This window comes from Lipophrys pholis (assembly GCF_963383615.2).
Source record: "Lipophrys pholis genome assembly, chromosome: 5".
Lineage (NCBI taxonomy): Eukaryota > Metazoa > Chordata > Actinopteri > Blenniiformes > Blenniidae > Lipophrys > Lipophrys pholis.
This window is the reverse complement of record NC_137628.1, coordinates 16,672,157-16,696,622: the sequence shown is the minus strand read 5'-3', so window position 1 is coordinate 16,696,622 and position 24,466 is coordinate 16,672,157. Positions and strand designations below refer to the sequence as shown.

General features: G+C 39.2%; 1 protein-coding gene across 2 annotated transcripts in view; it reads right to left on the bottom strand.

Annotated features, from left to right (window-relative positions):
• The window catches only part of usp43a (ubiquitin specific peptidase 43a), a gene marked incomplete at its 3' end in the record, with an annotated part of 121,758 nt that overhangs the window by 12,958 nt on the left and 84,334 nt on the right, over positions 1–24,466 (bottom strand). For both annotated transcript variants that reach the window (XM_080464622.1, XM_080464621.1), the window contains exons 8-12: positions 21,931–22,042; positions 14,481–14,584; positions 11,010–11,087; positions 10,632–10,761; positions 1,590–1,709 (exon numbers count right to left, since the gene is read on the bottom strand). In XM_080464622.1, the coding sequence (XP_080320748.1) occupies positions 1,590–1,709; positions 10,632–10,761; positions 11,010–11,087; positions 14,481–14,584; positions 21,931–22,042 (544 nt within the window). The remainder of the gene's footprint in view (positions 1–1,589; positions 1,710–10,631; positions 10,762–11,009; positions 11,088–14,480; positions 14,585–21,930; positions 22,043–24,466) is intronic.

Below are 24,466 nucleotides of genomic sequence, written 5' to 3'. Positions count from 1 at the left end.
TCAAAAAAGTCTAACTCAATAAATCATTGATCGTACCCCATAATTCTATTCCTTTTAACATTGAAATGAACATTTAAAAATATTTCTTTAGTTGAATAATATGAAGAGGTGGCTCACAGGCCATTTTGAACTTTTATTATATTGTGGGTGATTTATTGGAAAAAAGAGACTGACAACTTTCATTGCCAAAAACATTAAATGTACTAATGGAACAGCTTAACAATAACAGCTTACTTTGGAAGTCCATTGCAAATTGTTCAGTTCAGTGTACAACACTCCTTTATTGTCTATGAAAAAAAGGTTCTTACTCCTTACTTCTTACCGAAATGCATACTTTTGTAATCAATTCACTAAGAACGCTGAGTCATATCGTGTATTTACAACATTTACAGAACCGCCTCTAAATCTGAAGATACTGAGCTGAAATTTCACACATATCATCAGAATGGCGAAATGAATAACTTTGAAACCCTAATCAAACCCTATACAGTGTCATTGGGGGTGTAGCCAGTCCAAAAACAAGGTAGGCCCTCCCTTTGACCCTCCCACAAGTAGGCAGCTCTGCTCTGGCACCAGGAGAGGAAGTACTTCTGCCTCTTCCCAAGATGAGCATGTGTGGGCGGAGCCAGTCCAGCTCACACATACAGCAGATTCTGAGCAGCTCATATATTCAATTGGGTGAAAATCAAAGACAAGCTAGACTTGGGGAAATACACTTAGAATACAACATTTTCTAACCAACGAGACCCATGTCATAGTGTTGAAAAGCTGTCTAATATGACCCATTTAAATGTTTCCTCTACACCAGGGGTTCTCAACCTTTTTGACCTTGGGGCCCAATTTTCCCAGTACAAAGAGGCCCGGGTCCATCTGATTATTAAGACTTTCCTTTCAACTGATCAGCACTCTGTGAACAACTAGCTTCTTTAGCAATGACCTTTTGTGGCTTACCCTCCTTGTGGAGGGTGTCAATGAGTGTGGAGGGTGTCAGACTGACCATTTAAAGGCTCAGGAAACCTTTGCAGGTGCTTTGAGTTAATTACCTGATTAGAATGTGACACCATGACTTTCCAAAACTGAACTTTTCCACAATATTCAAATTTTCCGAGACACTGAATTTTGGGCTTTCACTATCTGTAAGCCATAATCATCAACATTTCAAGAAACTAAGGCTTGAAATATTTCAGTCTATGTGTCATGAGCCTATATAATATATGGGTTTGACTTATTGAATTGAGGGACAAAAAACATTGAACATTTTCATGATATTCAAATTTTTTGAGATGTATCTGTATATAATTTTTTTTCTTTTCAGGTTTCATATCATATAGTTTGTCCAACGTGTCCAAAAAAATAACATTATTTTAAAACGACAACATCTGAATATTTCACACGACTTTGTAAAGGCATGCATTAATTGTTTTCTGGCTCGGCAGCTGCAAAATGAAACATGTTTATTTGTTTCAGGTAACATTTCCTTGCATTTGTCCCAATGTTTTGCTTGACAGAAACATTAATGAGTGTAGCCTTTTGGAGACAATATGTAACGGAGACTTGATTCTCGTCTTGACAGTCCAAAGCGGTCCTACCTGTCGAAATCGCTTCAAGTGGAGGATCAGTATATCAGGCAGCGTCCACAGGCTCATCTTCACCATACCCTGCTGAAGCTGCTTACAGTGGGGACACTTCCAGGCATCGTCCGGGGCGAGCTAGAATCGGTAGGTACAACAAACAATTACAAGGTTGCCACGCAAAAAAAAAATAAATAAAAATAATACAATTCTTCAATATATCAATAACACACTGTGAAAATTGGAAATGCCATAAGTCATTTGGGTCCCCCGGCTAGCTCAGTTGGTAGAGCATGAGACCCACAATCTCAGGGTAGTTGGTTCATGTCCCACGCCAGGCGTCACCTTCCCGTGGGCTCACCACCTGCAGGAAGGTTCTTAAATGGTGCATTGTGATCTGGGTGACAGTGCTCAGACTGTCACCCCCGCAACCGGAAACAGATAAGCGGAAGAAAATGAATGAATAAGTCATTTGGAATTTTGGTTCTGTTTACCTCAGCGTAGATGACCAATCAACCTGACTGTTTTCCTCTTTTCACATACAGTCTGGGACATCCATGTCTCTCTGCAGTTTCTTTCTTTCTTTTTTTTTTTTTTTATGAAATTCAAGATAATCGATTGTTTTTCGATTTGAATTAACTAATGCTGTTTGCAAATAATACCACAGTCCTTCATTGTAAGTGACTTTGAGTACAATTTCACATGGAGAAGCTAAGTGTCCTTTTTATGTAAATTTCCAGCAAGGTAATTATATCTCAATGCAGTACCTTCATACTCTTGAAGAGCCGCAGTATAAGTGATTTCAATGTCTCCCTCCTCCAACACACTTGATTCTAATAAATGTGTCATAAAGGTTGGTAATGTCTCACGAGGTCTGCAGAGCTCAGTCGTGAGTCACTCAATTACGCTTCTAAGAACACAGGCTGACTTCAAACATCTTTATATTATCATAAAAAGTCATGACAAGTCCATCGCTGACTTTCCTTCTCAACATAAGATAGGGTCGTAGGAGTTGGAGCCACTGCCTCCTGAAGGTCTAAGCTCCCGCATACATATCTTTTTAATCATTTCCCCCAGGTCCAATTCAAGGATTCTGGCTGATATGCCACAAGAACAGAGAAATGTGTTTTCTGAGAACACATTTCTCAGAGATTGAAGGACGTCGTTTTTTTTCTCTCATCCCTGCTATGGAGGTTCTTACAGCTTGTTCCTTGTGTGATGTCCCATAAAATTAGACGAGGGCATGGGCAATGCAGAAAAAGCAAACTCATGAAGTAGGAAATAGCCACTTCAGGGAAACAAACCAAATGATCTTCAATGTTTGGTACACAGGTACCAGCCAGTATACAGGTATGTACTGATCATGTTAGGCAAGATTTGAAACCGGAGGGAGCCAGACTTGTTCAGTTGAAAGAAAAACAGGATGCAGGGGAGAAATGAACAACATTACATGAATTGATAGGAAGTAAAGAAGTGACAATTCCCATCATCTATTTGGAACTCGCTGGACAGACAAATGGAGCGGCATCAACAACCCTTGTGTGTGTGTGTGTGTGCAGGTGTGTGTGTGTGTGCAAGCTCGCAGGTGTTTTCTTTTCTCCGGCTGCATGTGGAATAGAAATGTACTATTAGATGTGCCTGTTTCAATAGATCTAACCCCGAAGTGAAGAACTATAACAACCTACATCAAAATCACAGCTGTAGTAGTATTTACCACAAAAGCAGGCGTACTTGTGTGTTGCTGCTGAAATAATGTTGATTATAAGGTGACTGACGAATTCTGAGGAAATGAGCTGTTGTTAGCAGTCAAATTGGTATCAAGCTAATTTGATTGATGGCATGAATGATGATTGATGGCAGGTGTTTACTGGATCGTGGTAAATTTCCCAGAGTAGTCGCAGCAGCAAATATCCACGATTGTAAGTCACCATGGTGCATTTGCAGAGAGCGGTGCCCTGAACTGACATTTCTTCCACAGGAGGCAGGGAGGGATGTTTATGTCCACTGTGGATTTCAATACATCACTTCATAGGATGTTGACAAGAAAGAAACCAAATATGATCAGTACTAATAACTGTCTCAACACCCAGCTGGGGCCGCACAGTACAGAAGAAGAAGAAATGGAGCAGCAGCAACAATTCTCAACTTATTGAGGATTGTATATAGTGATACCGTCCGTCCCTCCGTCCGTCCCTCCCTCCCTCCCTCCCTCCCTCTCTCCCTCTCTCTCTCTCTCTCTCTCTCTCTCTCTCTCTCTCTCTCTCTCTCTCTCTCTCTCTCTCTCTCTCTCTCTCTCTCTCTCTCTCTCTCTCTCTCTCTCTCTCTCTCTCTCTCTCTCTCTCTCTCTCTCTCTCTCTCTCTCTCTCACTGGCAATGTCAGATCACTGAGGTAGAAAATGGATGAGCGAACGGCGCTCGCCCGCATTACTGGAGCATAAAGTGGTATAGAAGATGGACGATGTATGGCTTAGAGTGGAGTGCAGGTCTAAAACAGAAAGAAAATCTCCTGCGCATCCAGACCCATACATCTACAGGCAATTTAAAGACAGTTTAATTGATAAAGCAGAGTGTTTCTGAAAGCTCAAGGACATGGGATTAGCCAGGCAAAGGGAATATGTTGCATACTCAAAACAGAGAGACTCCAGCCTAATAGGAAGTCTGGGTAGCTTGTCAGTGTGACTGAGGAGATCTGACCAGCGTTGCACCGCCCCACCAGACATAACAAACCCTTCCCTCATAGATCATCAGTTAACCCCAGCCCACACCTGTCTTGTGGCTGCCTCTGTAATCAGCTCCTGTGGCCCAAACCCAGAGCTCTGTTTTGATTGGTGCCATGAAAACGAAAAAGAAAAAGACATTTTCACTGCAACATGTCCTTTCAGAGGTGTTTTGCTATCAAGTGTCATCTGAAGAGAAAGCAGATAATTGCTGTCTCCACAGTGAGATAACATGGTAGAATACACCAAGTTGCATGGAATCATTTTGCTTTAGTGTATGTGCGTTTGGACCAATTCAATTTGAAGGCGCTGCATGTGGAGAGTAAAGAATGTCGGCTCTGAGTACAGAGCTGTCAGGTAACCAGGTCTGCTCTCCATGTGTAAATTACAATAACATATTTTTTTGACCAGCTGTGGGCAGATCATGAAGTCTAAAAATATCATTCCAACAGAGAATGAATTCAGAATGTGATTGTGTGTTTAGCTCAAAGCCACAGGTTACAATAACAGCTGTGTTTTATTTTTTAAATAATAATGTTACCACATGCGGTTAAACAGTCTGAATAAAACCATGAACAGCATGGGAAAACTGTCCTAATATATATCAGTATAATATCAACAGGAAACCCTTGAAACCTTTGCCAACATTTCTATATTCTAAGATGAAATGAAACGAAAATTGAATCAAAATTTAACCCGACACATTTTCAGCACAATGACTAGTGAGCAGGATGTGGTCTTCTATTGATGCCCTCTTCCACAGTCAATGGTAAAATGGGAAATGGACATTACTTCTATAGCATGTTTTCTTCTCTGAAAACTGACCATTATTCATTCACCGGTGGTGATAAGCTACGTTGTAGCCACAGGTACCCTGGGGCATGCTGACAGAGGCGTGGCTGCCATTTTATGCCAACGGCCCCTCCGACCACCACCAACATTCATGCACCATTCATACTCATTCAAAGTGTCTTGCCTAAGGACACAACGACAATGACTTGGGACCCTCTGGTTATTGGACGACTGACTCTACCACTGAGTCACGGTCACCCAAATTCAAGCAACAAAACCCAGCACGTCACCCAAAGTCATTAGTTGTTGATTCATTAGGATTTGTAGGGGGAGTTAAGAGTTGGCACTATAGGCTGATGGTACTTTCAGAGCTTGATATATTTTTTCATTTCTTCTGGTGACAACTCAGAGTGATTGACTGATGATTGACCTCACAATATCTACAGTTTGAAATTAATAGCAGTGAATGGCAACTGTGGAGGCTCCTTGACTTCCCCTGCCCGTGTCTGATTGCCGTTCCCCTCCTTGATGTCTTTCACCTGAGTGTCTGATTGTCGTCACTTGTTGACTTCTGTAACATCAAGAATATCAACATCAACATTCTCACTGCCCACCACATAGCTCTCTACCTCCCCTGATGAGCTGGTGTCTACCTACAACAAATCTCTCCGTGACCTCCTTCACTCACTCCGCTCCTTGGTACACCGCACAACTACATGTGCGGTGTACTACATTCCAGTTGACAGCCCTTTACTTTGAGTAAATTTACTCAAAGTAAAGGGCTGTCAATTGGAGTGTTTCCACAAGAAAACTGGACTCACCATTCACAAAGCACTGTACCACAACTACATTCTTCATTATAAAGACCCCCTCTCTGCAGCTAAATCCAGATACGATACTGGTCTGATCAGCTCTGGAGCGGGGATCACCAGCGCCCTGTTCTCCCTGGTCAACAAGCTGCTCCATCCGCTCCGACTCTCTGCCACCTCATCTACATACAACCTCTTACTGTGATTTTTCTCACGTCATTCTTCAATACAAAAATCTGCAACATACACCAGCAGCTCAATTTGTTGTTTGCTCCGGTCGTTTGACTTGTTTCTTGCGTTCTGGTTATCAGTTAATCTGTGCTTCAGCCGTCCCGTCTTTGTGTGTCCTTGTTCTGTTGGATAACATTCTCGTACTGCCTCAGCCTTTCTCCATCCAGCCTCCCCTCAGCTCCACTGTGACACATTGACTGGCACCACGACACACACAAGGTGAAGGCTGTCAAGTAACATCGATATTTAAGAAAGACAAATCCCGTGAGCTGGCGTAGGTCAAACTCAACCTTTTGGCCTCAATTAGTGAAGCTGTTTGAGCACAAAAAGAGCATTGCTTGATGGAAAACCTTGCCAACTGCTGATCATGTAAGTGGGAATAGTGTGATTCGGGACTGTCAGGTGGGACAGCTGTCAGGACATTGACATTTTTAAGAGTTTGTATTTCACCACAGCACAATAACCACAAGCATGTCTCAGCTTTGGGAAAGGCAAACTAAAGCTTTCATGTGAATCCCACACTAACTACCCCCTAACCGCATAATTTCTCAATTCGTGAGTGAAATCTTAAAAACGCTGTACGTGCAAGGCAACTTAAAAAAGTCCTGGGACCTGAAGCGACCTGCAAAGATGAGTGGGCTCCTGAATTAGACAGACCATAACATGGAGGTGCTCCTTGCTTCAAAAAGCAATCCTTTTGGGTGATGTAGAAGAGAAAAACCCTGGCAAAAGAGAACATTCTGTCTAACTTTTCTTCAGGACTTGGAATATCACTTCAAGAATCTGCAAAATCGCCCTGTTACAACTTTATGTAGCTGCTTTTCTATTGACTTTTTTTTTTTCTTAAGATAGTTTCTCTTAATTTGACAAACTCATGCCAAACAATCAGTTTTTGAACTGAAAGCCGAATGCTCCAAACAGATACTTCAAAATACTTTTTTCTCCTTTACAGAGCTTGTATTGTCAAAATGAGTCTTTTCAGGTCGGATATATCCAGCATCCATACATGTTTCTAACTAAATGCAGCGATTGCCCATCTTACACAGTCATATCATCAGTTTCCATTGCAGTATTTCTTGTACTTACTTTAAGAATCCCCCCAAAGCCTACAGTTATTCTGGTGAAAAAGCACCGTCATCAGGGAATACAAACACTAACAAATACCGCCGCCTTGTTCCATAATCTCAGATATATATATAGCTCACAATGAGAGAAGTAAGGTTTTAAGTTAAATAAAAAGTTTGTTAAAAAGCTGTAACGATTAAGGACCATTGAACCTAGAAGGTCCGAAACTTTGAGAATTCTATTTGATATACTGATGTAAGTAAGCTCACTCAGTAACATTATATCCCACGTTTATAAAAATGAGGGAATCCGAAACAAGTGATTACTGTCTACAACTTTATTAGTCGCTCAGATTTAATAATTGCCAGGATGTTAACACAGGATTTCTGCTAATGAACTGATTCATGTCTATAATTTATGCCGGTTACCCTCGGTCTTTCCATGAACACTGCGTGAGGTGAATTTCTCTCCTGAACCCGACCGTGGCTTTGTATTTGTCGGTGTTAATTCTCTTTAGATGTATCTAATGAGCTATCAGAAACTTCTAATACACAACAAAAGTACAAGTAAACTTGAGAACACCATATTTTCAAATAGATAATCACATCTTAATGGAACACATTCGATTTGATGTTATTTTCACCTCTTCAATAATCAGAAATAAAAGAGTAAATAGAAGGATCTGCAGGGTGTTTAGGTCTTCTCATTAAATTCACACATATTGTTATGTGGACGTTATTCTGTTCCTGTACAGTCTTACTAGCCTCATGGCGTTAACATCATATTTTGTATAGCTCCTAATTAATATGTTGTCAAGAAAAATAGATTTTATATTTACTTTCTTGTAATGTGAAGTCATTTTCATGTGGTTTACTTGCTTTATCTCCTTCTCTATGTTGTATAATAATGCAAACTGATGCTTTACCCTGCACTCCACACAAGATTACTTTAATGCACTTTGCTGTAAGTACAAAAACACGGTAATGTGGAAAACGCAGTAACATGCATGTCGCATACTTTCTTGTGAGTGGTGCAATCTAACTGAAAGATAAGAAAACATAGACGTACAGAGATACACATAACGTGTTCTCACGTGAGGATAAAGGACAAGCAGAGCACATTCAAATCAAAAGTGATTGTTACTTGCTGCGGTCAGTCCAGAAACTCCAGCAGAAACAAAACCAAATGGAACAAAGGGATCCGAACAGATGGCGCAGCAGGGGAATAGACAGTGATTGCATTTTGTCCTCCGGTTCCTCCTCAATGTCATTCCCCTGGGGTCAGATTCAAGCTCGCTGTCATTCACTACATGCATGTTTCACCTGGGGTATCTTCTGAGGAATCATGCAATTAATTTCTATGGCGTTTGCAGATGATACACAGCTGTTGGTCACATTCAGCCCAGGCTAAACCGATATCAGCTGCAAAGCAGAGTGTTTTACTGGACAGATTTATTCATATTGCACCATTCAGACACAAGACAATTGCATTTGCAATGCTTTACAAGGAAATACATTAAAACAAGGTGATTGAGATTATGAAATCAGTCACATTTCTAAACTTGATTTTTTTTGTTTTGTTGGTGAACATTGAGTTCATTGATATATATAGTGCTTTTCCAATGACTAACTATCCTCAAAGCACTTTATAATATGAGTCATATTCACCCATTCATGCACACACTCTCACTTCCACACACTGATGGAGGTTGCCTTGCAAATTCATGCATTTGAAGCGGTTTAGGATTCAGTGTCTTGCTCAAGCAGACACATATAAACAAATAGGGGATCAAACCTGCAAGACTGAGATGACCCGCACTGCCAAATGAACCATACCCCCCCCACAAACTTTCCAAAGTATCACCGAACATATGAAGAACACAGCCAATTCAGAATGGTTCAGTACAGCTTTTAATGTGCAATGGAGAAACTCCACTGTCTCTCTTTGAGTTGTAAAACTGAGTTTAAGATTTTATGACTTCTCTGTTGAGAAGAACTTCAACTCCTTCTGCTATCTAAAGGCCTCTTCATACTCCATAAGAACAAGACGAAAGTTCGGCAATGCGGGGTCCTGTCGAACAAAATGACGTCATTTCCTTCGGCCAGCTCCTTCTGGCCGAACAAATTTGTTTCGGCTGTGCCAACCACCCTGGCCGAACTCTGTAGGAGCCACACTGCCGAAACTTCTGCACTGCCGTGTGCTGCGCATGCGTATTCTAGTTCGCTCATGACTATCGATAATATTTTAATCATATTTAGCTTGTAACAGCGCTACTGTACCAGCGCCGCAGCTCGTTAAAATGTCGGAGTGTAGACTGACGTGATGCACCTGAACGCATCACGAACAGCTGTCAGCTCCTGTAGTTAAAACTGGACTAACATCGCGCTCGGACAAAAAATTTTTTATAACTGAAAAAGTTCAGAGAAATGTATTTCTGAAAGCACTGGAGGCCAGAAATAAACTGTGCAGTTGAAAAGTTTAAACGCCACTTCACAGACTTGTGCCTGCTGCGAGGGGGCGTGGCCTGCGAGTTCGGCAGCTTCTTATCGGAGTATGAACAGTCCTGCCGAAAAAGCTTTTTTTTTCTGCTGCTGGCTGACGTCACTGCCGAATTTTCTTCTTGTTCTTATGGGTTCAAAAAGGGAGTATGCGTCTCTGGTTGTGTTTTTTTAACCAAACTCATGAGTAGTCACTTCATCACCTGAAAATATTAGGCAGACTAATAAGAATTTTTCTTTGCATTCCTGTTAGAAAACCATAATTTGACTTCCACTGTTTTGCTGTTTTAAACGGCCTTGTTTTCTTTTTAAAATAATTTGTAACCATGTGATTGAAAAGCGCAACATGAAGAGGATTGTGGCAGTTGTGCACGCCACCATCAGAGGCACAGAGTTAGAGGTTCCAAAAACCACCATTCTTGTATTAAATTAAATCAAACCAAAAACTGAAAAACACACACAACCTCTTTCTGGCTCTCCTGCCTGTATGGGCGGCTCCTCCTTTATGGGCAGACAGGTGATTAAGCGCCTGATGTGAATCAGGTGCGCTGCCTCGCCGCCACAAGGACATTATACATTCTCATTATTATTTTACGGTGAAACTAGACAGAGACTGAATAGGTAAAACTAAGCAAAACAGGCAGACTGACAAAGGCATAAGAACAAACTGCTTTTATCCTGCATGCATTTTTGAACATTGACAGGTTACCACTTATCCTGGTAAATTGCCTTTCCTCTTATCTACACTGTCTACATTTGCTACTGTCTGCTGATCTTCCATTAGCTCAGCAATTTCAAAGTGTTGTAATATATAACCTGAGGTAAATCTCTCCGTGCATTTTAGGTCACGGCTGTATTTTTTAATGGGATTCTTAAGTAGGTACGTAAATGGCTGGGTTTACCAGGTGAGTCCTGCAGTCCCGACAATCATGTCTTTTTCTCTCTCACCTGTTCTTCTTTGGTATACAGCTGGAAGCACTCATCCAAGGTACAGCTGTGCTGCTGAAGGTGCTGCTGCTGCTGGTTCCTCACGCTCTCTGCATCCTTCACCACCTCCTCCTGGATGCTGCCAAACAGACTGAAGGAACAAAAAAAACACACACACACACATTTTGTTATCTCCATTCAGTGGCAGGACTGTGACTACAGTCTGAGTTTGAGTCATTTCACAGAGAAAGAGAGAATCTGTGTCCGGTTTCGGATCTGAGCATTTTAAATCAAAAACAGGAAGGCTTTTTATGACAGTTGATAGGCTCTGTGTGCATGTTTGGACAACATGTGCTTTGATTTACGCTACAGGCATCTATACCTGTGGATAATGCTTACCACTCCTTAGAACTATGTTCCCACTCAATAACCAGCTTCACATGAGGAGGTCCCCCCGGGCCACAGAATTTTAGAGCTCTACAGAAAGAGAAACAACCAGGTTACTTTCCTTTCCATCCACACACATCCTCACACCATTTTCAAAAGCTTTAACCCAACAAATGCAAAAAAATGCACAGACAATACAGCCTAAGCGACAAAGCTCCTTTGAAAGTTTCCACTTTTTGGGTTTATTTCATTTCACTTTCATACTCTCAGATGCAGTAGGAGTCCACAGAGGGGCGAGAGATGAAGCCTGGCTTTACCGCGGAGACCAGCGTGTACAAATCCCAGCTTGGCTTCGCTGCTCTGATCTCAGGAGGGGGAAATTTCAAATTAAACAGCATCAGCATTCAATAAGGAAGGGAGAGCACCAAAGCGTTTCATTTATAAATGCTAAATGCTATCAGTAGGGGTTTTTAGTTGTTCCGAGAAGATGATGAATTACAAGTGATGTGTTGGAGTCATGTTACGATTCAGGGTCATTACTTTTGAAGGCGTGCTTTTGAAGCAGTCGGGAGACTTCCATCATCACCACATGTTGACTGAATCTCAATATGAGCAGTTTTCACACTGTTCACTAGGAACATGATGTTCTCTGCATATAATTGCATAAGTGTGCTGCAGAGGCTGAACTTTGATATAATTAGATTTATTTTTGAGGTATCTGTACTTTGGGTATTTATTTTCTTGACAAGATAATACATCTCATTGGTCTACATTTGATTACTAATAGCTGTAATTCTCAAATTTTCCATTTTTAGATAAACTAATGCTATTGCTAATGCTATACTATTGTCTCCCTTTCTTAAATATTCCAGTCGTCTGCAAACTCAACCCAATCAAATCAGCTTTCACGAGCAAGTGAATTTGAGAATGTTTTAATAAAAAAGAAAAAAAAAAAGAAACAAGTCTGCAATCTCAAACACCAGAAAGAAAAACCCAACAAAAGTTGTGAAACATTAAGTTGTCCAAATAATTAGTCCACAAATCATCTAAATAGCCTTCTTAATCATTGGTATAAAGGAGGCTCCTACGAGGGATTGTCCACACTCTGGATTTTCCACCACAAGTGATAAGAGTCATGTAACAGTTATTATTTTTCCTATTTTATTTTATTTATTTTTTTGACAGCTGGCAGAAAAAGTGGAGGAGCTCCATAGAAACTAAAATAACAGCTTACACTACAATTGCTCATGACCAGATTGTGAATTCTTTCTTCCGCAGGAGGGAATAAAATAGACAATAAAATCACTCACAATGACGGGACCAAACACGTTAAACACAACATTTTGAAAAATCTGAATTGATTTTCACCCGTCAACAGTGAAAGTCACATGACACACGTTATAATCACATGTTGCACACAGGTAAAGTCCTGCGCTGTTGTTAACATCTGTAAATACATATGTCCTTGTATAAAGGCCTGTAAATGTCATACCTGCCATATTTATAATTACACAAAATTCATTTCAGAAATATATATATTGGTTATAAATTCCATGTATTCCAGTGTCATCATCATTTGATAACTTAAATGTAAATATGGCACACAACAAAAAAAGAAAAAAGAAAAAAACAACACAAATGAAAAGCCAACTCAGTTCTTTAGTTTTTTTCTTAACTGAGGTTGGAACTGAACCATGAGTTCAGTGAAATGTTATACCACTAGATATTGCACTATTTTTTGGGCCACACGAATGGTGCAGTGGTTAGCACTCTCACCTCACAGTGAGGAAATCCTCAATTCGAGTCCGGATGGGCTTGGCGGTTTTTCTTGGTGGAATCGGCAGTTGCGAGGATTTTCTATGTGTACTTTTCTTTAAAGGTAGTCAGGTTTTTTTGTGTGTGTGTTTCGTCCACATGCTGCCAGCATTTTTAGAGAGGGAATCTGCTCATTTTTGAAAGCAGCCCCCGGAGTAGATGAATCTGAAAACACTCACACCATTCCATGTGATGTATTTATGTGCTATATTGCCACTAAAACGTTGGCCTAAATACTAAAAACTTTTCAGCTGTTTCTTTGTGCGTCGTTTTTGCTTGTCGTCAGAAAACTTTGTGTAATTTGAAATATTTTGGTCTCTGTTGTGGGTCTAGAATGTGAGTGAAAATGAGTGCCTGTGACTGCCTCTGTGATGGAACTGTTCAGTGTGTGCATTGCCTATATCTATAGGGAGGACTGCATGACCCCGAGTCTGATGAAGAAAACATTATTTCAATAAGAATAAAGCCATCTTGAGATGTGCTCTGCCACAGATTTTCTATACTTGCAACCAAAGTGCCTAAAGTGAAACCTTGATTATTCTCAAATGCCATGATAAAAAAGGGAGGTAAAAAGCAGCTCAGGTTTGAGTGTCTCTATGAATTAGAAATGAAACCGTATTTTAAAAGCCCAGTCATACAAGCTCCTGAGGTGCTCAGTGATGTGTTGGTGCGTCTCAGTGTTTGTGACGAGATTTCTTTCTTCTAGGTGGTTCAGCTTCCTCCCACAATCCAAAGACAGGTTTGTAAGGTAAACCTGTGACTCTAAATTGTCTGTAGGTGTTTGTGGCCCTGTGTATTTTGTCATTAATAGATAAAAATAGATAATACTTAATAGAATAGCTGGATAAAGGAGAAAGATGATGTGTGGATTTGGACACAATGGTGCCTGAAAACTTTCTGTACTGATATCAATACCCTTGTTGGCCTCTGTGTTAAAGGTCAACAGTCATGCATGCAGTAAGCAAAGTCACATGTGAATCTTAAATGAGAGTCTGTTTGGTTAGTTGTTTCAGCCACATGGAAGATTGTACACACACACACACACACACACACACACACACACACACACACACACACACACACACACACACACACACACACACACACACACACACACACACACACACACACACGCTCAAATTTGATCTCATTTCTTGCTCCTTTGAGAGAAGCCTGACCTTCCCTGCAGCTGAATAGAGAAACATCTGAGAGCTCCCTGAAGCACCTTGTTAATTACACAAGAAACAAAAGGCTCATCGTCACTGATGTACATTATAATCATATTAGTTCGCTTCTGAAAAGAGCGGCAGCTTTTTGTATAAGGCCCAAAGTATCCTGCCTGCTGCAGCTCAGTATTAATGCATTTGTGTATTCAAAGAAGTAAATCTAGAAGCCAGCGATCACTAGTTTTACTTGTGTCGAAATGAAGGAATAAAGTCTGACTTGTGATAGTGCTTCCTCCTCCAGCTCATTTAAAAAACACAGCCATATGGAACATGTATTGCACGTGTGAGTGTGTTCGTGTGTAGGATGTCGTTGGTATATTATATATGTGTGTTGGATGTTTGTTTTTTTTTGCTATCACAAATGCATCTGTATGAGTCTCTATGCAGGTGGGAAAATCTGTATGTGTTTATTGACATTTCTATGTGCGTGCACGTTTCCCACCTGTCAACAGCAGGATGGTGCAGCGGCCTGCTGTCCTGCGGGGACAGGTAGTTATAGGAGGCTGATCCACCCACCACTCGGATTTTAAACAGCATCCCGGCGTTCTGCAGGCAGAGAAGTACACATTAAAAATACATCTGAAAGCAGGATTATTGCTTTGTGAGTGGCGTGTTTGAAAAGCTCATTTAAAGATGAGTTTTAATTTTTCTTTTTTTTTTGCTCTTAAAGAAAAAAAAAAAGTAGAAATTAATGAAAGCATGTTTAATTTTATTAACATGTCAAACCAGAGGTATAATATAGGCTTGTAATTGATATACCGTATAGATGGCCTATATTCAAACATACATAATCATTGTTATGCAACCACCATTTGAATATTTTCACACTTTTGCATGACTATAACTATCATTACAGGTGTCATTACTACTTCATCGTTTACTTTTCTGATGTAGATTGTTTACATTTATATTACGACTGCTGCAGTCAACAGATGCTTCAGAGACGACAGATGGTGGTTGTCCCCGGTGCAAAGCATACCTCCACAAACTACAGATGTCGATCTGTTTGTTAACCGTTTGCTAGAACCAAAACATAAGAGCCATTGTTTGGGATGAATGTGAGAACGCAAGCACACCTTTATTTTTTTGTGACATTGAAATAAATTTTGACAATTTTAATGCAATACAGCAACATGAATAACCACATTAGATATTCATCATGATTATTAATAAGTGGTGAATTACGACAAATTAAAATCTGCAGCCTTAGTTTTAAGAAGATACAGTAATGACCAAAAAAGTAAAGTGGCTAGTTCACTTCAGTGTGTATACTTTGTTTAATCATTGCTTTAGCATTGATATTAGCTTGGCAACCATTAGAACTATTTTACAAATGAAAACTAAAAAAAAGAAATTAAACTAAGTCACCAGAGCAGAAGAAAACCCAAGGAACAAGTTTAGTGAGTGTTCACCCAGAGAGAGAAGGTGAACTGCAGAGTAATAAAACTAATGAAAGAAGGGAGAAATCGAAATTAGTCCATTGACACACTTTTCACAAGCCCGGACCGTCTTTTAAGGAAGCGAAAGGTACTTTAGCACGACTGTTGGTCCTATCTAAATAGCTGTACACTGATGATACATATCACTTCACTTTCAAGTAATGGAAGGACAAATTCATTGATTCAAATCATTCAATGTGGACTTAAGGCACGAGGGGATGTCCTTGTGTCGGGGTCACCTCGAGCCCAATTTGATCTTTCTCAAAAAACAGTCAGAAAAATTGTGGAAGAAAACAACTCTCTTCAGACCGACGCTGGTACCATCTTGCACTTCTCAGAACGCACAATTTATGCAGCCTGTAGCTTGAACGCTTTGATGCAAATGCTTTTTCACGATGAATAAGATCGCAACCTTTCTCTTATGTATCACTGATCTTGTTGTACACGTACGGTTCAGTTCTGGGTCTCAGTAACTGTGTTTAGGTGTTTATATTATTATTATTATTATTATTATTATTATTATTATTATTATTATTATTATTATTATATCTGATTGAATTCGATCCGACTGATAGAACAGATTGTCCATTTTACTTGAACCCTGAATGAAAACTGCTGGGCATGTTTATACATTATCTTTTCATTCTACATGTACCTGAGAGGCGGACGTGGTCCCACGTCCAGTTTTACCTGAAAGCCCACCTGTTTTGAAGATGGATTTGTTTTCTTGACTAATCCAGCTTGTTGTGTTTCTTGTGAAACTGTCTTTGTTCAGAGTTCGATGAAGAACAGATGAGCAGAGTGTTTTTTTCTTGTTTTTTTTTTTTTTTTTCGTTTCTGCGATGTGGCTGCATTGTCTCCTGTTTTGAGCAGTTGTGCTTTGGCATAATTTTTCCATTTAATTTTTTTCCATAACTCTGGAATGAAATATGACAAAGCTTTGACAGTAGGAAGAAACGAGGTGGGCCATTTACATGGAATCTGACAGGATAATAAACAGGGTTACGGCACTTGCTCCAATCTGATCTTAATTATTAGGACCACACAGATAAGATTAGAAGTATTTACACAGAACAAGTGGAAGCAGATTGCTTACTGGCCATTAAACTTCAGTTAGTGTTGGATTGTCCGCTATTCTCCAAAAAACCAGTGCAATCTCTCGTGGGCAAAGTTGGACATCAGTTACTCATACTGAAAACTTTGCAGTTACTTTCTCCATTTACATTTTTACATTTCACGTGGTGACGCTCCAGGCCAGTTCCACAATGCTGGCCACTTATTTTGCATTCTTTCCCAAGACGGATCTTATAAACTGATCTTATGACCTCAACTGGCACAGTTACAACTTATTGAATGCTGACCACTAAAAAACTAATTCCATCACAGAAAACGCATTATAAATGCACGATAGTACATCCACCTGTTTTCTAATTCTAAAGTTAATCCTGCAGGATTTATAGAACGATAGTTTGTGGTCTCTCTCTATCATATCTGACCTCCACACTCGGAGAAAATCATTTACTGAGAAATCATAACTTTTCTGCTGCGGGTTGGAAATTTCTATATCAGGTCCTAGAGAGATTGGGATTCCATAAACAGTCAATACAAGACATCAAACCACTTTATCAGGAACCCACAGCCGGGATTAAAATAAATGTCCATTTAACAGACGGATTTACTTTACATCGCAGGACCCATCAGGGTTGTTGCCTGACTCCATCTTTATTTGCCAACTAGTAGACAAAGTGAGAATTCAAAAGTGATGAAGATAGAAAAACAAGAACATGTCATAAAGCTGTTTGCAGACGAGGTAATCACGTTTCTTCAGAGCCCAGACCAGACCTTTCCTAACTTAATGATAATTCTTGAGGACTTTGGCCAGTTGACTATAAATTAAATATAACAAAGCTTCAAATTATTTCTTTCAATTACTCCCTTAATACCAGAAATTAGAGAGAAATATAAAATGTACTGGGAAACAAAAACAATTAAATGCCCAGGAGTGTTAATAACCAAAAAACCTACTAAGACCTTCAATCAAAGCTATAACCAACTTAATGTTAACATTCACAAAGATATCAGACGATGGTCTGTATTTATCATTCTTACAATGAAAATGCTACCAAGACTTCTGTATTTGTTTCAATCCATTCCAAACGTTATCCCTGAAATGCAATTCAGGCAAATTAATATATATGGTCACGTCAATGAAATAAAGATGAGGGTGGACTGTCGGTAGTCAACTTAAAAGAACACTTCGATGCTGCACAAGTGAGATTCTTGGTATGTGCTTGCTGCCCTCTATGCCATGGAAGGTGGAGCATAGTGCAGCATAGAAGACGACCATATCCAAACAATATTGGGAGAAAAGTGGACCAAACTACATCAAGGCAGCAAAAACTAAATTATCATTTGAACATTGAGTGTCTGGGGAGAAATGGTTAAAGAATATAGTATGGAAAGTGACAGTAAACTCTTGATTTCTGGAACTTTTTGGACTCTGGAATTCCTTGGACCCAGATTTTAAACTGGGAACTAATGATGATGGATTCAAACTATGGAATGACAAAATCACCACTGCACTGTTGCGCTTGTCCAGGGCAAAACATTTAAAATCTTTGAAGAATTAAATGAGGAATTTAAACTAGAAAATAAAAAACTTTAGAGAGATTACTATGAAAGTCCAAGGACGACAATGCAGTGATCGAAATTCTGACTGAAGCCTATAAAAAAAAAAAAAAGATTTTCGGACTGTACCAAAGCCTCCATAACCTGAAAGGTAATCACACTGAATACATTAAAACTAAATGGGGAAAAATAATTAAGGATAGAAATAACACAGGAGGATTGGCACTCAATGTGGAAACCACAGAACTCACCACCTAACTCACGGCAGTGGAGAATATTTGGCTGGAAGGATTTGATCCACTACTTCATTACACAAATTACAAACAAGCCAACTCAAACACAAGAGCAATGCTGGAGACAGGGTGGGCAGTTCAGGGGTAAAAATATGTGCCACTCTGAAAGTGATTTTAGGCTATCATATCACCCTTGATGTGAGGCGCCTATATCTGGGTGGAACAACAGATAATACTCGTGGAGAATGATATATATATATATATATCATTCTCCACTCTCCATTCTCATATATATATATATATATATATATATATATATATATATATATATATATATATATATATATACAGTATATATAAATACTTTTTTCTGCAAAGACATGAAGTGAATTATATGAGAGGAGAGACCGGATTCAGATGGCTCATGTTCTCATTCAGCCTCTATGAGAGAGCAGGAACTGTAGTCGAGCGTGCCGATTAATAAATTCGTTCTCTCATAGGAGCCAAAAGGTGCAAATGGAAACCTACACAGACACCCATGGGCACAATCATTGGATTAAAAAAGTGCAAATTCAGATGGTTTCATCCATGACACGACAGTGAAGAATCGCAAGAGGGAGCTTTTGCGTTAATGAGGAGTCTGTTTTGGAATAAATTCAGGAGTTAAGCCTTCTGCCCTGAAGGGGAGCTGTCAACACCAGCAATCTGGGTATGGGCATGGTTTCAAAGCTCTGGACTGCAGTTAATAAATGAAGAGTGGAAACTCCACCAGACTATAATTAATGTAAACACACATTGGCTGAGTGAATGCAGACGAGTGGCACAGCAGGGAGATTGCTGAGGTTTTACTTTAAAAACTAAACTTCCTCATCAGATCAGGGCCATCAACTACCTGGAAAACAGAGCATTGAGTAGGTCAATATTCTGTTATATAAACAATCAATTTGTGTTGGTTCAGGCCAAGATAATCCATGAGATGTTTAAAAAAAGTACAACTTTAAGGTGTGTGCAATTAAAAAAATCTCACACAACCAATAATTCATATTACTGGACTGCCTATTATGTAAATGGCCTAATTTGTTTACAACTTTCAACTTAAAAGGTTTACTTCTCGTCCTAATGCTGTTAATGAGGGAAACTGTCAATGCAGTTCAGTCTAATCCAATCTAATCAGACTTTACTTAATTTAGCAGGTTCAGGCCTGAGGACGGCTTTCAAACTTTTTTTTTTTTTTTCAAGAACAACAACTTTGGCAACAAGTATCAGAAAATACTGATTTTGAAAACCTGATTTATTTCAATCTCAAAAAAGTAGAATTTCATAATATATAACTGAAAACATTGTTGTAAAACTGTTTTTACCTTGAGACTGTTTAAAATGCCTATGAATAATATGGATTATTACTATAATCACTGATTATTGTAATATCTAGAAGTCAATAGTATCACAGGGGATTATTGTTTTTTCAATCCCTGGTTGTAACTCGCTGAACACGCCTCTAGGTGGCACCAACGTTTTTCATATTGACACGATGATTTTAAAGACTACATAAATTGACCAGGAAAGCACTCACACTTGCTGCTCTCTATATAAATAAACACTTTATTTTTTTTTAAATCAGCCAGTCCAGCATAATGTTAATCTCAGACTCTCACATCATTACTCTCCTGAAGTTGTTTGTTTCGTTGTTGTTTTGAACTTTTCAGTTCAAAAGGAGAACAACAAAGTCTCAACAGAAAGCAAAGCCTGGTGGATACAGATGGTATCATTATCTTAGTAAAAAACCCTGAATCAGCCTATAAATCTACCTGAGGACTCTGGGGGTTTTGCTTGTATTACAAACAAAACGTAGCCGAGGGTAAGTGAGGATTCAGACAGTCTGTGTCAGACCAGACAGTTTTCCAGGAATTAACTATGGAAGCGAGATAGCAGTCAGCAAATAAAGGACTCATATTTTTCTTTCTTTCCCTCCTCAGCTCTTTTATTATAAGGCGGAGAGCTGCTCGCTCTGGATAAGGCCACCTCAAATATTGCCTGTCACCAGGCCGTTGCCCATGGCAACCAGATGGCCAGCAGCAGGGCTGGCGTGTGCGAACGGGCGCCTGAAGTGGCTGTGCACTCGAGGGTGTAGAGCTATGGATTACAGCTTATGATGTACAGATCACTTAAACTGAGATTGGGGAAACAAATGAAGCTGAAGTGAAGCTTGTCGGGGATTTTTTTGTCAAATCTCACAGTAAATACAGAGCGGAGGACGAGGAGGAGAATTTCAACAGACAAGGCTGTCTGTACACACTGAAAGCACATCACAGCCGCGGGATGTCAATGCACGTTTAGAATTTTAGCAGGTATGCATTTGGATGTAATACAATATAATACAAATCTTCTATTTTCAGTTTGAATTGCAGAACAGTCATTCTACGACTGTGTTAAAATATGGATTTGTAGTTTGAGTGGGTGGTGACATAATTCAGTTTATGCTCAGCACATAAAACCATTATTACTCTCACATAAACAGGCTCACATTGCCCACTTGTAAATATGATGTCCCCAGTTGTAATACAGGATAATGCGATTAATTTAGTCGAAATCTTTCGCTGATGAGTGGTTTACAATGCAATCAGGTTTAAATATTTCTTTAAATCAAAGACAGACACAGAGGTAAAAAACGCTCTTAAAACAGGTACAACTTAAATAATTATTAGTATTAATGTTTTGTTAGCTATATCTGCTCTGATAATATACCATGTAAAAGGTTTCAAGCTGCTTTTTAAATCTTCCAATGAGATAATTATGACTACAAATAGCAAAAACAGTTTACCTTTTGAAAAACATTTCAATATTTTGAGACACTTTTTTAATGACTTTTAAGCTAAAATGATAAGAAAAAACACTGTTTTCAGTCCACGAGGAATGACTCTACAATATATGAAAGTTAAATCGACTTACATTACAGTATTCTAATTATTTGAAATATTTGAGGCACTGCTGCCTCACTCTGAAAAGATCCTTTCTTTGTTGAATTTGCATGTTTTCTCTATGCGTGCTTGTGATTTTCTCCACATACTTTGGTGCATTAGGATATTTAGTGGTTTCATTGTGATTGCGTGGACAAACTGCAGCCATCTTTGACCCCAAATCTGTTGACGAAAAACAGCTGTTTTAATTGCACATTAAATAACGAGAGGAGCACGGTATTTTAGTCCGAGGCCAGAAGCTGCAAATCAATCAAACAACTTCAGATACTTGATAATCAGAACCTTTTGACACCATGCTGGAGCAACTATTTAAGAAAACAAGTCCTACAATCCAAATACTTGAACTGCAACAACAAATAATCACTCAGACTGCCAAACAGGGAATCAATTCTCACATCTTGACAGTGTGATGAATAAAACATTAATTGAAATAATTATTCAACAAAAAAACATGACGGAACACTATTTTTGTGTGTCCCCTCTTTAAAACAATAACTCCACAGGGAATTACTTCTGGCTTCGCTGGAGTTTACTGCAAGAGGCTACAAGGTCCTGAAAGCTGTGAGATGACAGGTGGAGTATATGTTTTTGTGTAGTGGGGGTTCTGGCATTACCTGAGCCTGAGATCCATTCTGCATCAGGTAGTAGAGCTTGCTGAGAAGGCTCTGTTGAAGCTGCTCCCAGGACACATTTCTGTCCTCCATCATGAGGAATGGAGGCCCGAACCTGACCGGGGACAGGAGAGGAAATCAATTAACTTTGGAATTACATGAAAAAAAAAAAAAGAAGAAGATATTTTTAAGTGATTTCTATCCATATTTGGGAAATTAACCAACTAAAAATCATTACACTGCCTTTGAAACTCTTGATTAGTGAAGAAAAAGAATCTGGCAAATGAGAAAAATAACAAAACAAAACAAGTACATCGTGTAATTACTAAACCTCTTGTCCTTCATTGATATCTTGGAGGTTGTTGGTGTCAAGTAACAAGCAGAGTAGATAAAAATTGTTTCCTAATAAAAACAACAACTGTCTTTTTAAGTTAACCCTGAGTGCAGGGGGTGGATAGAAATCTACTTTTGAGAAGTTAACAGGAAGAGGAAATGAGGATGTGCTTCGTCTTAAAGCAAGCCAAGTATTTCAGGATCTTCAATATATCATTTATAGATGCATACCTTAACACAACATTTTAAGATTCAGAGTAGTAGTTTTTGTATGTTTGAGTCAAGTCATCGTTCTTCAGTTGCTATGAATTGTGTTTCTCTACAAAACGTGTGTTACATCATGGTGAATCTTAGAGACTGAAGCCAATACTACGCACTCAAATTTCTTGCATCTGTTATTGTAAAGGACTGCTCTCCTATCCCGGATCATCCTCTCACCACAAAAGCAAGGGTTGAGGAGCAACAAATTAAAAAAAAGAAGAAGAAAAAAAAGTTTTTCCAAGTTTCCTGCAGAGATTCCCAATACAAACATACTCCAGGGTCATTTGGAGCACTGACTTTGAGTCCGAAAATACACCTGAGGCAGAGAAGTAGAAATTATTTATTGGTTCTAAAACCTTCTGTAGAGTTAATGAATGACATGTTTAATATGTCTCTTATCACATTATATCAGTAATATACAGCATAACTGAGATATTTACTACAGAGGCACAGCTGAGTCCTGTGGCGTGTGAACATACAAATCTTCAAATGTCCGATCCCGACACCATCAAGCCTTCAGGAACGTCTGTTATCAGTTTGAGCAACAACACACTTACTCATCCTCACACAGTTAGGAGCTATATGATCGAGTCCCAAAGGGCACAGGATGACTGAAACTGGATCAGTGAGGAGATGAATAAATCTTTCCTTGTTGCAGAAATAGGTTAGACTTTATTGATCCTAGTGGAGAGATCTGTATAAGTCAGAAGGACTGCTAATGGTGATAAGAATCCCTCTGTGTACGATAAGCTCTGTAGTAACACACGATTACTGTGAGTACTCCTATAGTCCTCGCCGTGCACTCTCATTAATGCAGTCTACCTCTGGCTGAATACCTTCATTAAAATAATGTTCTCAGCTACAAAGCACACAGAGTTTCATAATGAGCGCAGGAACAACATAAAGTCCAATATTCACAGCAGTTTATGGGAAACGTGGAAAGGATGTAAACCCGCCATAGCATTTCTGGAGTGAGAAACATCACACTTGTATTATGTCATGTGCCTTCGCAGACACAAAAGCACGCTGACATGGTCAAAAATGGACAAGATGTTGAATGAATGAGACAAAAACAAACTCGACATCTTGAGCACACCTAAATTATCAGACGGCCTACAGGTTTCCCGCTGCGTCACTCACTGACAGTAGTAAGTAAATCTAGAAGATTTCTGAAAATATCCACACATGAGTCCATAAATCCCTGTTCAAGCACAACCGTGACTCTCAAATTCCCTTGTTTTATCAGTGTCTTGAAGCTTTCTCTATTCCACATGCTGCCTCCAGTAACAATTTGATCCCCGATGAGATATCTGGATGTTATCAGTGTTTCCTCTGTGATTTAAATTATATTCATCCATTGTCAAGAAAAACAACATGATGCAAGTGACGACATCCAGCGGTTTATTCAGTGACATTCATCAATTCAAAGAGCATATTTAGCTTCCGCTAAATTTTTGTCTTTAGTTGATAAGGATTCCGATTTTGAGATAGTAACCTTAGGTTTTTATTCGCCATATTCATTCCATCTCTGTCCCGTTTTCTATCATCTTTCGCTCTCTTCAGTACTCCTGTATGTATCTGGATGAGAAATACAGAGGCTATTTTCCGACATTGGTCAGTTAATGGTCTTTTATACCTGATAAGTTCTTAACATGAACATAACCTGCTGTGTAGCAGGTTAGGCATTCATGACAAGTTGTCATGGCAACGTATTTGAGAAGTTAACCACCCCCGTGGTACTGAAAATCCAGAGTAACTGAGTGGTACAATTGTGTTACTGTTGACATATGACATACAGGCAACACACTAACAAAGTAAATATGACTGCCTGCTTTTATTAAAGTGACATATGGCAAACAAGAAAAGCTAAAAAAACAACAACAAACAAACAAACAAGATAAACACATTGTATGGCTCAGCTTTATGTTTTTACATTGTCAGCTTC